Source organism: Lynx canadensis, chromosome C1 (assembly GCF_007474595.2).
Source record: "Lynx canadensis isolate LIC74 chromosome C1, mLynCan4.pri.v2, whole genome shotgun sequence".
Taxonomy (NCBI): domain Eukaryota; kingdom Metazoa; phylum Chordata; class Mammalia; order Carnivora; family Felidae; genus Lynx; species Lynx canadensis.
This window is the reverse complement of record NC_044310.1, coordinates 54,741,250-54,758,857: the sequence shown is the minus strand read 5'-3', so window position 1 is coordinate 54,758,857 and position 17,608 is coordinate 54,741,250. Positions and strand designations below refer to the sequence as shown.

General features: G+C 39.0%; 1 protein-coding gene across 8 annotated transcripts in view; it reads right to left on the bottom strand.

Moving 5' to 3' along the window:
• Positions 1–17,608, bottom strand: part of SGIP1 (SH3GL interacting endocytic adaptor 1) — a 199,897-nt gene that overhangs the window by 66,536 nt on the left and 115,753 nt on the right. For 5 of the 8 annotated variants that reach the window (XM_032594319.1, XM_030326944.1, XM_030326946.1 and 2 more), the window contains 5 exons: positions 12,426–12,437; positions 9,235–9,259; positions 8,242–8,293; positions 6,852–6,937; positions 3,488–3,580 (listed from right to left, as the gene is read on the bottom strand). In XM_032594319.1, coding sequence (XP_032450210.1) covers positions 3,488–3,580; positions 6,852–6,937; positions 8,242–8,293; positions 9,235–9,259; positions 12,426–12,437 — 268 coding nt within the window. The remainder of the gene's footprint in view (positions 1–3,487; positions 3,581–6,851; positions 6,938–8,241; positions 8,294–9,234; positions 9,260–12,425; positions 12,438–17,608) is intronic. The other 3 variants (XM_032594314.1, XM_032594316.1, XM_032594318.1) reach the window with 1 other exon arrangement.

Below are 17,608 nucleotides of genomic sequence, written 5' to 3'. Positions count from 1 at the left end.
ATTTTAGTATATTTTTGAATGTCTGAAGCAATATGATTTGGAGCAAGGAAGAATACGTAGATTCCCTTGGTAAAAATTATGGCTAAACAAAACCCTTCAGATAGAAAAAGTATTATATTACTGCCCCAACCCAGAGATTCAACCTTCTGAACTAGACTTGTCATTTTGCGGGCAAAGTTAGGGATTACTATTTCAACAGGTACATTTTTTTGTCTTATTCTTTCTTTCTTTTTTAAAAATGTTTATTTTTGGAAGAAAGAGAATGCGAGCAGGGGAGGGGCAAAGATCGGGGGCGGGGGGCGGGGGTGGGTTACAGAGGATCGCTGATAGCTTCCGCGCTGAAAAAGCACACCCGAACTCACAAGTCCTGAGATCACGACCTGAGTCAAAGTCTGATGCTCAACCGACTGAGCCACCCAGGAGCTCCTTATTCTTTCTTTAAATGTATGGTTTCCTGTCACCTGCTACATTTAGTAGATTCAAAGAGTTCACACTAATCTCATAAACCAGTGAATCTGAATGTGGCCCAATGTTTCATAACCTAAAAGCAGAGTGGGTCAGCTGGGCCCTGGCTGGAGAGCTCTTACAGTATCCTCTCCCTGCCTGCATTAAAAAGAGCCCCTCTGTGTCACTCCACCCTCACTTGACTTCATTTAATTTCAGAAAGCATCCCATGTTTCTATACACCAGGCATGGCTGACAGCTACCATCCTAAAGCCCAGAAATACCTGGTTCCTAATCTTAGTTATGAGCTTCTGAAAACTACACCTCAAACGGATCGTGTTTTTCTACAGAAGCTGAGAGTCCATCAGGGGCTCTGTTTTTGATTAAGGTTCTCCGCAAAAATTGAGATCATCATCAATAAAAATACACAAAATACCATAAGAGCCTAATAATGTAAAATAGCAAATTTATGCTGCAACCATGAAATGAGCAAACTTATGCAATACATCTCGATTATACAATAGCCTTTGCTGTGCTAAGTGTAACCACAGCACATAAAACTCATAAAACTCTAAAATGTCAATAGTTGGTCTTAAAATCAATACATTATCTACATAAACATTTCATTTATGGACTTTCTTGGCATCTAGGAAAGGTTTTCTAGGAATAATCTGGATGGCTCAGTTTCTAAAGAAAGCTTTTCAAGGAAGTTAGAGCTTTTTCACTGGCTTTGTTTCCCAGTAGCAGAGAGAAACATTCAAAATCACACCACTGGGGTTCAAATTCTCCCAAAAACACATCTTTGAAAGTTTAGACGTTTAAAATAGTTATTGGTGATGCTGTTTTTCCTATCCTGTTTTATGAGGGAAATACCTTTGGAAGGACTGGATCACCTGGTTTCATAGCACTAATCCCAGTAAACAACCTCTGGGACTTTGATCAGGAATCTCCTCGGTTAATTCCTATGATTATTTTTAAGACCCATAATGCAGAGCCCTGGGAAGGCTGAACTGGTAAAGTATTAATTGGTGTATATATAGTATTAATTTCCCACAAAGGAAAAATATTCTCTGCATCCCATCTCACCACCAAACATCTTTTTCTGAGACCCAATTTTCTTCCTACAGTCATTTTATTTTTTTTTTATTTTTTTATTTTTTAAAATTTTTTTTTTCAACGTTTTATTTATTTTTGGGACAGAGAGAGACAGAGCATGAACGGGGGAGGGGCAGAGAGAGAGGGAGACACAGAATCTGAAACAGGCCCCAGGCTCTGAGCCATCAGCCCAGAGCCCGACGCGGGGCTCGAACTCACGGACCGCGAGATCGTGACCTGGCTGAAGTCGGACGCTTAACCGACTGCGCCACCCAGGCGCCCCCCTACAGTCATTTTAAAGAGTACTTTCCCTCAGGTATCACCTCACGCCAGTCAGAGTGGCCAAAATGAACAAATCAGGAGACTATAGATGCTGGAGAGGATGTGGAGAAACAGGAACCCTCTTGCACTGTTGGTGGGAATGCAAATTGGTGCAGCCTCTCTGGAAAGCAGTGTGGAGGTTCCTCAGAAAATTAAAAATAGACCTACCCTATGACCCAGCAATAGCACTGCTAGGAATTTATCCAAGGGATACAGGAGTACTGATGCATAGGGGCACTTGTACCCCAATGTTCATAGCAGCACTCTCAACAATAGCCAAATTATGGAAAGAGCCTAAATGTCCATCAACTGATGAATGGATAAAGAAATTGTGGTATATATACACAATGGAGTACTATGTGGCAATGAGAAAAAATGAAATATGGCCCTTTGTAGCAACGTGGATGGAACTGGAGAGTGTAATGCTAAGTGAAATAAGCCATACAGAGAAAGACAGATACCATATGGTTTCACTCTTATGTGGATCCTGAGAAACTTAACAGGAACCCATGGGGGAGGGGAAGGAAAAAAAAAAAAAAAGAGGTTAGAGTGGGAGAGAGCCAAAGCATAAGAGACTGTTAAAAACTGAGAACAAACTGAGGGTTGATGGGGGGTGGGAGGGAGGGGAGGGTGGGTGATGGGTATTGAGGAGGGCACCTTTTGGGATGAGCACTGGGTGTTGTATGGAAACCAATTTGTCAATAAATTTCATAAAAAAAAAAAAATAAAGAGTACTTTCCACAAGCACATATGCTATGGGAAGTTTACTGAAATGAGAACTCAAGAAATCCATCAAGTGGGTGGCTTGACTGAATGAACAATCCATTCAGGCCAAATAGCTCAACCCACCACAGGTGAAGGGCTATCAGCATCTTCAGGAGAGGGTGGGGGGTAGGGGGCGTGCTGAGATAGCATCGCTGATGGCCCTGCTTTAAGACAAGTTTGCCCTGACCTCCTATCTCAGCTTCCCACCAAATAGCATCATTTCTCTTGCTCTCCATTATCCCTCTTTCTTCTCAATGTGTCCTTTCTGTTCTATGCATCCTCCTTGTCCTGTAGGACTAGCAGAGACTATCTGACTTGTTCACTTCTGTGTTGTGTGATAGTCCAGTACCTGGAGCATGGTAGATTCTCTAGCTTACTTGCTTTTCTCTCTTCTGTATGCATGGTGAATGAATGAATGAACAAGCCTATAGGATGTCAGAAGAGGCTGTGATTCAAAGTTCATAATTTTATTATATTATTCCTGCCTTGACAAACTGCCCTAGACCCCTTTACCTCTAAAGCCTATTAGAATAACCTCTTTTCTAGGGCGCCTGGGTGGCTCAGTTAAGCATCTGGCTCTTGATATTGGTTCAGGTCATGATCTTGGAGTCGTGGAATTGAGCCCCATGTCAGTTTGCACTGAGCATGGAGCCTGCTTGGGATTCTTCCCTGTTCCCCCCCTCCCCAACTCATTCTCTCTCTCTCTCTCTCTCTCAAAATAAACTTAAAAAAAGAATAACATCTTTTCTTAATATTATACAATCCAAGTGTTGCTTATGTACTTTCTAAGAGTTGCTTAATTTCACTATGCAGACAGTAAAATGAGTCACTTATTTTTCCAGACAGAGCAGACACAACTTACTTCCAGTGGGAAAAGGCCTTGTTAACTTTGGCGACTCGATGCTTGGATTAATTGGTTGGCCTGAACCCCATATCTCAGGCTGATCTAAAAGAACTGGAAACATAAAAAGAAAATTTCCCAGGGTGAGTCCAAAAAAGAAACATTCCTGGATTTTAGAACTTAAAATGTTAGTTTAAAGATGAGCTTCACAAAATTATCTCCCTATTGTCTTAGTCCTAGCAAAGTAATTTAGAAGTGTGCTGTTTCTCATTCTTTTCAAGCAAAGAATGGAAATGGCAGCGGTGTGTGTGTGTGTGTGTGTGTGTGTGTGTGTCTGTGTCTGTGTGTGGTGAGGGTGAGGGTGTCTGTGTGTGCACACATAGCTAAATAAAATCTTTCAGAATACAGTATCTGCATTTTCTTCCTGGTTGGTCACTTAAGGACATTCTGAATGTTAGTACATGTACTGGCTCTGTTTTGGGCACCCATTTGAAGGTCCAGGCATTAATCCCATCCATGCATGTTCATTTCAAGTTGGTTTATTTAAAGTTTGGTATGAATATGCTTCAAAAATGAAAATGCCTGGGTTCTGTAGAGTGGTTCATATCTTTAAAGGATAGTACAGGGTCTTTAAATAAACCTTTTATGGCATCCTAAAGAGAAATGAAATTACCCTAAAAATGTTTGGTAAATATCTTAAGAGAACCAACAAAATAAACAGGGGCTTCGACACCTAAAGTAAACCAGGGAAATTAGGTATTGGGCCTAACGACACTGAACCTAACGTAGCTTCCATTTCTTCTATCTTCTTGTTTTGATTTTTTTATTGCTATGGTAACAATGTAAACAACTAGGTTTTCTCCATACATATCATTTGCCAGGATCTATGGAAGTACTGCTTGTAACTCATTATGTGGTAAAACACAGGCTGGGTGGTTAGTGGGCTATGAATTTGAATCCAGCCTCTAAGACTGTAGGAACGTGGGCCAGTCATTTCACCTCTGAGCTTCCCTTCCTTCTGTGTAGAGATAGTTAGAGCAATCCAAGAGTTACTAAAAGGATCACAAGAGATAATACATACAAATGAAACGTACACAAAATGCATGTAGCACACTTATCCCAAGGCCAGAATATTATTAAATATTCTAATCCTTACAACACCTGCCTGTGGTTGATTAGTGCCATTTTCAGTAGAAGAAGTAAAGACTAAAGGGATTAAATAATGTGCCCAAGAGCTACCTATTGGTAGCTGAGAGGGGCTGAGATCTGATCCTGGGCATGCATACATGACTCCAAAATACAAATTTTGTCCCCAGGCCTTATAAGTTAGTGACGGAAGAATCAATGAAATGCAGTGAGAGTGCGTAGATATGAAAGGTTAAGTGCAGATATTGGAAAAGCAAGTGTGCGTGGGCAAATGCTGGAATTTTATAGAACTTTGGGGGATGAAACCACCTCAAGAAAAAGCAAGCCAGGCTCATGGACAAGGTCAGGTGTCTCTCCTCTCCACCACAAACACAAAGATGGTCTTGGTTATATTTTGCTTTAATATGAAAACAAACATTCCCCAAAGATGTGGAGTAGCATTTTTTCCCCATGGATGTGATGGGGGACACCACCTCAATTTTCAAAGAACTGTTTTCTAGGGGCGCCTGGGAGGCTCAGTCAGTTCAGCATCAGACTCTTGATTTCAGCTTGGGTCATGATCTCACGGTTCATGAGATCAAGCTCCATGCTGGGCTCTGCACTGACAGCACAGAGTCTGCTTGGGATTTTCTCTTTCCCTCTCTCTCTACTCCTTCCCCCACACTCTCTCTCTGTCTCAAAATAAATAAACTTTTTTAAAAAAAGAACTGCTTTCTATTTTGTAAATCAGGTTTCCATACAGTTAGGGGATTCCTTTAATAGGTAGATTCAGATGCAACAAATCAAATCCCATCTTTAGTCACTATACAATTATGTCATGAAAAGGAAAAGTGATCATAGCTGAGTTAATAAGACAACTGATAACCCATCGCAAGGCCACCTTTATTTAGGGATTTTAAGTTGTAGACATTTAAATCCCTAAAGGTGTATTTAGGGATGTTCCTTATACATTTTCCTAACTGTATCATTGAAAAATATTTTGATGTGGTTGACTGCTAGCGGTCTTCCAGTATCTATTCTCCGTTTCTTCTATAGTTAAGAAGTTCTAGCTGGCCGTATGGCACTAAATTCTTTCTGATTGGCTCTAGTTAAAGTGATGTCTGTCTCTTCCAGATTTTGCTTTCACGAGAATTGGCAGCGAATTCCACTGGTCCTCCCTGTCCTCCACCCCCTCTCCACTTTACTCTCACTGGGGGATGATGAGAGCTGGAGCAGCTCCCGTGGACCCAGACATGAAGACCATGTACTGAGAACAGCAGACCCACCTTACCATCCCTGTCTTGTTTACTTTGAGATTGTTAACATAAGACAGAAACAAAATTCTATATTGTTTAGCTCCCTATAATTTGGAGTCTCTTTGTTACTGTAGTTTAGTTTACTCATTATGCTTTCAAGTCCTGTTGTCCTCAACAGTTAAATTTTATTTCTTTGCCCAACGGTATAAAAAATAACATTTTATTATACATATACAACAGTGCTTTTAAATCAAATGATGTTTTTTAATAAAAACATCCCATATTACCAAACACAGACACTGGAGATGCATGCATTGTACGTAAATACATTTCAGGAATAGATTAGATCCCTTTAATAAAGAGTTTCATTTACGTCAGCAAGGTATACATTATTTATAGCCATCCAAAAAAGATGGTTAATTTTAAAAAGTTAAATATCTAATTCTAGGAATAAATGTTTAATGGGTAAACCCAATAAAAATGGCTGAGTTGATAATTTTTTCCACAACATTTTGCTTGTAAGTTGCTCAATGAATCAAGGTCATTCCTGGGTCTTGAGCCTGCAAACAAGTCTGGTGAGCAGTCCAACTGACACCTCCAGTGACAAGGTGGAGAAGAGAGTAAATGTGGTCAGAGAGGCTAGATCACAGTGACAGTGACTGTGACAGGGAGTTTAAGGTCTTGGTCCACAACGATAACTGTTTGGACCCCAGGGCGCTTATTCCCTGACTCATTCCCAGTGATTTTTATAGATTTGCAGTAATTCTTACTGACCACTTTTGAGGAGTGAACTTGTTAACTATTTGATATTTCTGGAAGCAAGGTTTCAAATCCTAAAATACTAGAGGTTTGCAAATGAAACTCTTACCCCCATAGCACACCTGGATCAGAACTTCTCTTTCACATGAGGATCTGATGGTACATGGCTCAAGACACACGCCTTTCCTCTAGGTAAGTTATACTTCAATGAAAAGAAAAATCTAAGAGACACACGTTTTGCCTACCTTCTGTCTTCTGTTCATCAAAAGCTGATTCTAATGGAGGACCAAAGAGGGGAGCAAGGGCCGTAGTGTCATCTGGAGGCTTTTTGCTAAATTACACCCATTAAAACAAAACATAGAGAAAGGGGATATTAATGCTAAAAATATATACAAGCTTTCAAATATTTTTCATGGCAAGGCAGATACATGTGTGCGTATTTGGGTACATACATAAGCATGTACGCAAGCTCCCATGGGGCCAGAAAGTATGTGTAAGAATGTCAGATGTACTATGGACGAGAGGATTGGTAGGAGATAAGACCCCTAGTTCTCACTGAGGGACCAACATAATGGTCCATTAGAAATAAGTTGAGAAACTCTTTCAAGTCATCAAGATTCTCTATACTTAGAAGAGATAGTACGAGAGATAACAGTTTATTGCAAAGCATTTAGTTTCTTCAGATCTCAAATACCATTTATATTTGTCTGCATCACATCCCTGTATTGTAGCTAATGCAGTTTGTGATTAGTGAAAGTCAGTCATAGGTAGGTTAAACGAAAGGCACCCAGGAAGTTTGCGTTTGAAGAAGAAACTAGGTCTACTATTTTCTAATTTCCATACTCTCTCTCCAATCAACACTCACAAAGACTAGTTATAACCTCCTAATACCTTAAATAGAGCACATCTCAGAAAAAGAAGGACATTGAGAACTCAAGGGGAAGGGTGGAAATACGTTAAATTGTTATCCTTTTTCCTAATTATTACTTAAAATGATTATTAACAAAAGGCTGCAAAATCTTCATTTCTTCCCAGACTCTATTTCCCTCACTGATCCTGATGAGTTCTGTGTGTGCAATGGGAGTGAGAGGGAACGGGGTAGGGGGTCAGGAGGAGGGAAAATGAAAAGAATCCAGCTTTTAATAGAAATAGTAGTCTTTTTGGAAAACAATGCCCATTTGTACAATACTTAACTCAAAGAATAGACAATGCAAAATACAGCGTTTTGCCAAAAACAAAAAAGCAGAATAGATTCTTTTGGTATATGACAGGTGGAATGTATCATGAAATTGAAGCCAACTAAACAGGCTATTCTTCATAGGGAGATATAATCATATGTCAGATCAGCATTCCAAACATCAAAAGATCTGTTCATACAGACTTTCACTTTTGCATTAGTGAGGGGTCTGCACATTATGATAGTCACTTTGGATGACTATACAGTTCTTCTGTAAGTGTCTGCCTCAGGCTGCACTTGTGAGAAACGATAATACCCTTGAATCATGCTATGGACTCACACATAAAAGCAGGCCCTTTATTAATACAAGTTGAAAGCTGAGCCTAAAGGAGATCTGCTTGATTGTTAACAATGTGTGATACCTTATATAAAACACAACTAATGTCTTCCATGCTCACCTCGTAAGTTCTGGAGTTGGTGTGGAACGCCTGGGTCTTGCCACTTCTTCACCTGATGTACAGGACAAAGAAACTTGGTAGGCATATTTTTACTATTCCTTTCTTATACATCTTATGAGCTATGTTTGGAAACACTTAGAGATTTACGTCCCACCAATAAGCAACTCAGTATGAAAATTTTGCAAAACAAACCCTCTACCCAGGCAATGCAACAGCCACATATCAGACATATGTAGTAGCATTTTATCTGGCATTTGCAAAACCTAATTAACCAAGGAATTACCATGATAAGCTGTCAAACAGAAGAGCTGTATACTGCAGAGTTTAGCTGAGTAGCCTACCATTCTTCAAATGTCTGCCGCCTTGAGCAGTCCTGCTTCCCAATTACCGTAAGAGAATACTAAGCCAGGCCATATGTACATAGTACAGGAATCCAGCATTCTTTGCCTGTTCTTTTCTTGAAATGCCAAGAAAATGTTGTATCTTTAACTAGCAGCCCTGAATTTAGAATTCCCTAGAATATGCTATATGCCGCAGAGGAAAATCATGCCCTGCATATATTATAACCTGTATCATATCACTCTGGGTGACTAAAATTTTTATATCAGATAACATTATGAATGGGTAAGTTGCATCTGCCTTCGATTCCTTCCGTCCCTCTCCTCTCCCCACCCCCACCAACAAACACACACTTAATTAAATCCATTTCTAAAGTCAGATGATACAGCAAGAGTTGACAAATATCGGAAGAAGGTAGCAATGCTTTTCCCAAACCATATTCATTTTCAGAATTTAAATATTAATTATTCAGGACCCACCAGGCCCCTTTATCATTACAAGATTTCTTTGCTGCAAAAGTAAAACATTTGTAAACCTTAAAAATCAAGCCCAAGAGTGTATAATTGAAATGTATACATATTTATGCTCCAAGATCCAAGGAACTATTTCTTCTTTTAAATTTTACTCTATTTCTGGTAGCTAGGATATACTTACTGGATAAGTTCCTTTTAATTGCACCCTAGAATTAGAAATAGACACTATAAGGTTTAAGACCACATATATGTTATGTACAATATGTATATTTCTGTCATTGCAATTAAACTGAATTCAGAAATGCAGATGGGGAAAAATGAAATTTTTCTCAAAATTGCATTCAAGTTGGAAATTGTAGACACACACATATAAATCAGTTTTTAATTTTACTCAAGGTTTATAGAGAGAAAGGAAGGGTAAATCATAAGTCTTCTGAACCAGAAAAACCCCTTACCTGGGTAGACTTGGTAAATTAAGCAAATATTGAATAGCTCAATTAAAAAAACAACCTTGAAGCCTATCAGACAAATAAATCCAAGTTTCGCATATGTTTGGTGTTTGAAAATTATAGAATGTATTGGGAGTATTGTCTGCTTTTATTAAGGTGGGGGAGGTCCATAAGTTGTTAGGAAAAAGTCATTAGTTTACTAATGTAATTTTTAAAGATATAAGTGGCAAATGTTATAGGGAAGGAAAACTTGGAGGCATTGCCACTGAATGGGCTGTTTTCATCAGGGAGCCAAGGAATTTCATTCTCCTCAACCACCCTTCCCACCTCAATTTCTTTCACTTGTCTGCCATAGGGCCCACCAATCCACCAACTGAAAGTCATTCCTTTAGTTCCAGGCATTGTGGTACAATAGGAATGCAAACAGCCCTGGTAAGAATTATTGGAGAAGGTATGGTCTAGTTTTTATAATACCCTCGCAGAAACTTATAACAGAAACATTGATTACATAAAAAGTTTTGATTCAAAACTGCTGCGAAAGATTCTTAGCCTGCGGTGCTACCAGAAAAGTAGAGTCCTGGAAGGGTGGTATCATGGGCTTGGAAGGGCCTGCCTTAGGAGAATGAGGGGGACAGAGTAGGGGTGGGAAAGTGCAAGTATAAGAAAGTATTCCAAAGGGTATGACCATGTGTTTGGTGGCTGGTCACAGATACGTTCTCTTCTCTCAAATGGTAACATGAACAACTCAGGATCAGATGTAGGGCCTTTATAACAGATCCAGAAGAAACTTCTTACCTTCTTTCGTAAGGATTTCTCAGAATTTTCTGTCTCATTTTGAACTCATTTATGATACAGGAGCAGTTTCAATCTGAGCAAGATTTTACTAGATGTTTTCTAACGAATGGCTCAATCTTTCACTCTGCATTTCCTGGCTTGTCTTGCCTAATAACACAATCTGTGTGTATGTGCCATTATAGAGAATTATTCCATTGTTAGTAAAGATTTTTGAAATAGAGATTAACTTTATTTACTTTAGTAAATGAGCATTTTAAGTTAATATGTCTGATTGAGTTAATTTTTTTTTAATTAATAAACATTTAAATTAAATACGGTCATTTAAATCAGCTACAGTCATTATGGGAGTTTGGATACAAATTGGTTTTCGGAAAATAAGACTCTGTAGACAAAAACAATAAGAGGACAAATTGTTTAAATGGAATTAAAATGTTGTTCTAGGTTTTGGAGCCTCAGAGAGTCAGGTTTTATGGGTCTGAAGTAAAGATTCCCAGGCTCTACTTCCTAGTAGTTGATCACGAGGTTGGCATTGAAGGAACAGAATTCTCCTAGAATTGTTAGACCTGAAACCCAAGAGACAGGGGACTCCTGAGGCTGTATCGAGGACCTTTTGGTCTCTCTATCCTACCTCTTCCATTAAAAATGTAATACTCATGAAACCAAACAAGGTACAAAGCTTCTTTTGTATTCATTGGTTCTCGGTGTATCAATTCGTTACTAGACGTTCATTGTTGAGAGGGAGTAAACAAGAAGCCCCTTTAACATTTTATTAAATACTCCTCATAAGTGAACCATCACCAGTTAAGTGCAAGCAAGATATGGCAGAGATGGGCAAGAAGACTCTGTTGTATAGAAATTAGGAAGAATAATATCAATTTAGAAAGGAACAGATATTCGAATGATCAGCAGCAACAGAAAAGAAAGTCCCATTGTCAGCTGGATCCCGCATACAGCTCTTTGATGGCCTTGAAGTTGCAGCGTGGCAATCTAGAGCAAGGTTAAGGCTATGTCGACCACACAAACCACATTCAGGAGAAAGCCCATTGAGTTAAAAACTCTTCTCCTTCCCAAGTGACCACATTTTCCTCTTTTTAACGATTGTCCTTACATGTAGACTGTGAATAAATCGCCTTCATTTTAAATTAGTTAATTCCTTCTTTTTCCTTAAAAAAAAAAAAAAAGAGTAACTTGTCATAATCTCAGATGTCACCTAACTGTTGGGTAGGAATCAGCCACACCTGAATAGCAGTCCCTGGAGGTGTTATCTTTGATCATCGGCTATGTGATTTAAACAGAGAACCACCAGCTTGTCAGCTGAGCCAGAGGATTGGCCCCAAATAATAACCAATTGATCAAATTGGCATGTGCTCACAGAAGGGATTTCAGAGGGCACTGTTTTCAGTTCCATTTCCTCTCTCAAGGCAGATGGGGGTCATTTCAAACAAAACAAGGACCCTACTTTTTACTTTAAATTCATCATACATTTCAATCTGAGAAAAATGACTGATTTTTCACTTTGAGCAACGCAAACTAATACTGATTTGTCTTCATTGATGAAATACAGACTTATGTGATAACCTAGGAGTATTGACCTGAAAACATGTCTCTTCCTCCCAAGATGGAAATTATGATTATATATTATTAGGTATCAGTGTATACTGACCAACATAGATTATAGACCAGGAGCTTACTTCAAATTCAGGGTTAAAAACAATGTGGCTTAAAAATTGTTTCCTTACTTTCTTCATAGCTTTCTTATTCTTTATTATCACTTTGCTGTAAACTTCTATGGTGCTTTTTGGCCAGTCTCCAGGCCTTGCATACACACACATCCATAACCACGCCTGCACACACACACACACGCACGCACGCACACACACATTTTTCAAATTTAGCACTAGGGTTGGGATACTTATGTATTAATTTAGTTTGTTATGGAAAAGTGCTCTGATAATCTTAAAATATCTTGACACTTATATGATCAGTGGCTTCCAACCAATAAATATAATTCATCTGCTTCATTCGTTTTGGGTCATCATAAATTTAATGGGAAGCCAAACCTGGCCACCTGGCCTTGGCAACAATTTTCTCTATACATGTTTAAGGTAAAAATGTTGAGAGTTCTTACCGGGCTGCGCCTCTGTGATCAGCAAAAAGGAAGAGAGAACAGATACCTAGTCAGAGAATGATGGATCAGTCAACAGGCTTGGGTAACAGAAGATTTCATAAACAGCCAACCAAACATACACTCCAAGTAATCAGGCCAAAGAAAGACAGGCAGTCATCATGCCTGTGGCTTATTTAAACCATGAAGAGGTTTTGGAGAACCTTACAGAGAAGCTATCTGTGATACAACATAGCTTTGTTAATGGGGTGTACTATTTCAGTGAAGTGTACAAAAGAAAAAAGACAGAAAATACAAGACAATTTCACTGACAGCTTTTAATGTTTTGTCATAAGGTGTTTCTCTCCAGATTATTTGGGGAGGAGGTTTTAGAGACTAGGTACTACAGAGAAAAGTGTTTCCCACACAACAGGGTGTTAGCAAACACCATAGATATAATGTATTTCCCATGTGATTTGCACTAAATTGGAGCCTCCCCACATCAGACAGTAGGATTAGAAAGACCTCTTGTTTGCCTGGCTCTTCTCTTTGATATCCTATGGAATGAGTGTTGGTGAGGACTTTTTTTTTTTGAAGTGTCTGTTCTTGGCCTGGTGATTTGGGCAGTCTCTACCAACGGGTAGGAATGTGACGGAAAAGACGAGGAGCCCCTGACAAGCACAGATGGCAGTAAGGAAAACTGTCCAGCATCAGTAGAACAATGGTGGACCAGATGTTGTCTGTAAGAACACAACCAGCAGACATACGTCTTCTCTCCGTCACTTCTCAAACCTGGTTTGTGGCTGCTATCAATTTACCCCAACAAACTCTGATTACTCTCCCTCTTTAGGGTTTTTCCACACTAACAATAGTGACTGTGATGTGAGTAGGGAAAGAGGTTTTTCTCAGAGTTTTGGTTTCAAAATATGGGCTACCCCATGAAGTTACTAGAGGTTATCTGTGACCTAGTATTGCCCAAATCCCCAAATCCAGGCCGGAAGTGCAAATACATAAGTATCCAGAAGGTTGCTCAGATGAAGAGGATGGTTCTACTCTCTGGAGGGTGGACAGGAAACAAGCCTCTAGCGTTTTATACCTGGGAGGCCTCCATGGATATCTGGTCCAACTGCCTTTTTGAAAAAGAGGGGAAAGTGAGGCTCTGAGACACACAGCTAGTAAATGGGTAGAGCCGGAGACAGAGTTTAGGTCTCTGGTCTCATTCTTACTTTACATCGTCGGAGGGCTCCTAAAGCAGAGGACCATGAATGCTTACTTCCTGTCTTGAATGTTTTGTGACAAAACTCATCACTTTGAACATGGTTACTCTAGTCATTTTTACTTATAATATTTGAGACTTTCTCATATGCCTTATGTTCCAGGTTCTGCTCCATATTTTTCTCACCTTTCTTATAAATTTGTCTATATGCGTGTATATAATTTACATAAAATCAAAAAGTCCCCTTATGAATATGTATTTCTAGGCTTAAATTCTTTTATTGACTAATTCATACTGTGTTTTGAGAGGAATTCACTAATGAAAATTTAGATTTTATAATTCTTTTAATGACCAGACTAAAATTCTTCTCTAAGAAAAAATGTGGGAATATATGATTTTAGCTTCAATTTTATGGCAAACAATTCACTTTTAAAGGTAGCATAAACTACAGCAAAGAGGAGATTAAAAGTGACACAAATTTCCCTAAGATGAAATTATGAAAAGTAATGTAAAAATAAAATGCAGATTGTACCCATACAGAGGCAGAGCCTTATATACAAAGAAACTTTATTAAGATTATAGAGAACACTTTTCAAAATAATTTCAATTACATTAATCTCCCCAAATTAAGTCATATCTTAATTCCCAATGAGTGAAAAACCTGTATTTTTAATCAACAGTTCCTGCTCCTATTTTTTTTTCTAGCGAAAGACAACATCATAAGATAGCATTTCAGAAGGTCCGCTTGCAAAATGCCTTCATCTGGGAAAAGCTGTTCAAGTTCATGCAGTCACAAGCTTATCATCCAGAATCGAGAAGACCCAGCTAGAAGCTGTGGAGAGGTCAGACCCAGAAAGCCTCACAGTCCATACTTAAGAGCTATTTGAAACCTTCAAAAGAAAAATATTCTACACGTCAGATTGAAGGGCTTCATATATGTTAATTGTCACCATTAAGGTGCGTAACGCAGCTGTATATTGGTTCTGCTGAACAACAATTCTGACAGCAAAATGTGTATGAGCCAGGAGAGAAGGGCCTCTGTTAAAAGTTTTATTTTACTCTTCCTCATTTCCCAAGAACGTTGAAGCCTTTAGCCTTCTACCTTTGCTCTACCAATATATGGAACTAGCTTCAAAGGTGGAAGGAAACTCATTCGTGTCTGGTCTCGATAGATTCTATAAGCTGAACACTATGCGTTGAGTGGCAAACTCAGATGGGTGCAGGGCAAGGAGCGGGGTGCTGTCTGTAAGGGCACGTGTCTTTCACAAAGCTTTGGTGAACTCGCCACCAGTTGGGTGCACCCACGCCTGCCCTGCAAAAATGTGGGCCTACTGCTGCCAGATCTTCAGAGAAGTGGCACATACGGATTTTTTTTTTTTTTTAATTTCAAACATCCTGGCTTTTAAATGTGAGCTAAAGTTGTTTTTAACTACACAAGCAAACAAAACACTTATTCCGTTGTTCAGAACCTGCAGGTGGCCAATTTGTCACTGATTGCAGGCTTCGGGGTCTCAAATAATAAGCTCTCAGTAGATTTTATCTACTGTTCTTATTACTTCACCTGATAACTCAAACAGGGACTTTGCAATTAGTCTATTCATTTTCTGAACAGTTTTCCTTTGTTCCTATTTAAATATTAATTACTCAATTCCTAGATTTCTCTTGATCTTCTGACACATTCTGGAGAAGGTTTTGGAAACATTTTATTATTCCCTCTACTTTTCTGAAAAGAGATAGTTCTGACTTTGTACTTGAGGCTATTTTCAAAGTGGGCATACACTAATAATTTGTGATTTGGTCACTAGAATGAAGACTTTGGTTAGAACATGTTGTATTTCTAAAATGCATATAGTTTGCAACATGAATATGCTTTCCTAAAATAATGTTTCAGCCTGTGTCCTCACAGTTTCCACAGTGTCCTTATTCCACACTAGCTTTGCTTTGTTATTTTTTGCACAAAAGGATTAATTTAAATTCAGCCTACTAGGATACCTTAGTTGTAGCCAATGCGAGTGTTTTAAGATATTTATAAAAAGAAGTAACCAAACACAATATGTCTTGCTCATCAAAATCACTAAATCAGCCTCAGTTTTTGAAGCTTTACAACGTCCTCATTTGCTAAATTCAGTGCTCTGTGGAACCAGAGGAAAATGCGTGAAAAGCTACAAAGCACCAAACAAATATTTTTATACAGGCTAGTCACAGCAAATTCAATGATTCATGTTAGAGCATTTTCTAGGAAAGAATTAGAATATGTGATCATTATGCTTATTATTTTGATTCCAGCCAATATTCTTACTTGCTTTTAAATGCTTATGGTGAAGGCCAGCTATCGGGCAAACACTTCTCCCCCACCCCCACCCCTTGTAGGTGTTTGTGTATATTTAAATTTGTTCCACTGAATACCTATCATATCCAATAGGACTTGGTTGAGATGATGTTCTGAATCTCCATTTGGGAAGAGAAACAAACAGCCTGCTGGATGTCATTAAGACTCGACCAGATTGAGCAATCCATAAAATGGGCATTTCCAAAGGAAAATGAGGCAAGGAAATGGGAGGGGGATTCACCCTTAGAAACAAACAGCTCACAATGAAAAGGGTTACTTGGCTGTGAGGGTTAATGGCTATGAAGACAATAGGATGGAAACCACTGAGGAACAGGGCATTTTTTTTTAAAATTTTTTTTTTCAACGTTTATTTATTTTTGGGACAGAGAGAGACAGAGCATGAACGGGGGAGGGGCAGAGAGAGAGGGAGACACAGAATCGGAAACAGGCTCCAGGCTCTGAGCCATCAACCCAGAGCCCGACGAGGAACAGGGCATTTTTAAGACACCGCACGTCAACTTCAGGCCACATGATTCAGTAACATTTGAAGTGGCCAAATTTAGATAATTCAGAGAAAGACTCAAGGTCAAGAATAAGCACAACCGGCAAAATGTAAAGAAAGGCTACTAAAGCATACCAACACAATTGTATGCCACAAAGGATGTGATACACACTTGACTCTCAATTACTCAGAGGTGGGCCATTCATCTTAGTATGAACCATAGTGATAATAACAAGTGCTTATTTTATTTTTAGAAACGAGAAGACATTGGGTTCATATTTTGATAAATTGTAATATTTTGATCTCCTTTTTTGTTCTTCTGTGTCTTCCACTTCTCCTCCCTCCTATCACCCGGACCTCCCACAAGTGTGGTACCCTGCAGGTGGTACGGAGACTGCCAGGATGGGGGCAAAGGACAGGATGACACGTTACAGCACTTATTGCAGTGTCCACTTAGGTGAGGTAAGTACAACCAACCACCAGCCCCTTCTCGGTGCTCATTAACATGGAAACAGCATTTCCATATTTTCTAGTCAGCCATGTATCAGCATCCTGGGAACATGTTCCCAATACACCAGGCAACTGAGAAGAGAACGGCGAATTTTTTTTTTTTTTTTAGTGGCTCTGTTTCATTGTTGTCCTAAAATAAACAATGATGTAGGTACATCATAGCAGATTTTTGCTGCCACTAAAAATCACCCACTGATACTAAAAAGGACTGTGGAAGAGTTGTTTTGCACTTTATAAAAGATCCTCTTTTTTCGTTTCTGACAACTCCAGAAGGGGACATTTTTCTGATTAGATGAAAAATAAAATAAAAAAGACCCTTTCCTAGGCCAGCTTCAGAAGCCTTCATTCACAGATGCTATCGTGTTGTGCATTAAACAAGAAATTAACTTAACAAAGTGTTTGCCTAGCTTATGGTATGTATGTGTAGCCTGACTAATCCAAGCAGAAGCTGCAATAAATAACACTTAATACCTAAAATATTTGATCACATGCCTGTTTTTGAGGCAGACATAGATCTTTACAAAATTACCCTGTGGCCCTTAATAACAGGCTTGTAAAATCACTTAGCAACCAACTTCCTTTACTCTGCACGGGGCATAATTAAGCCTTGTCCTCGTTCACAAAGGTTTGTTTTTAAAATTCAAAATCTT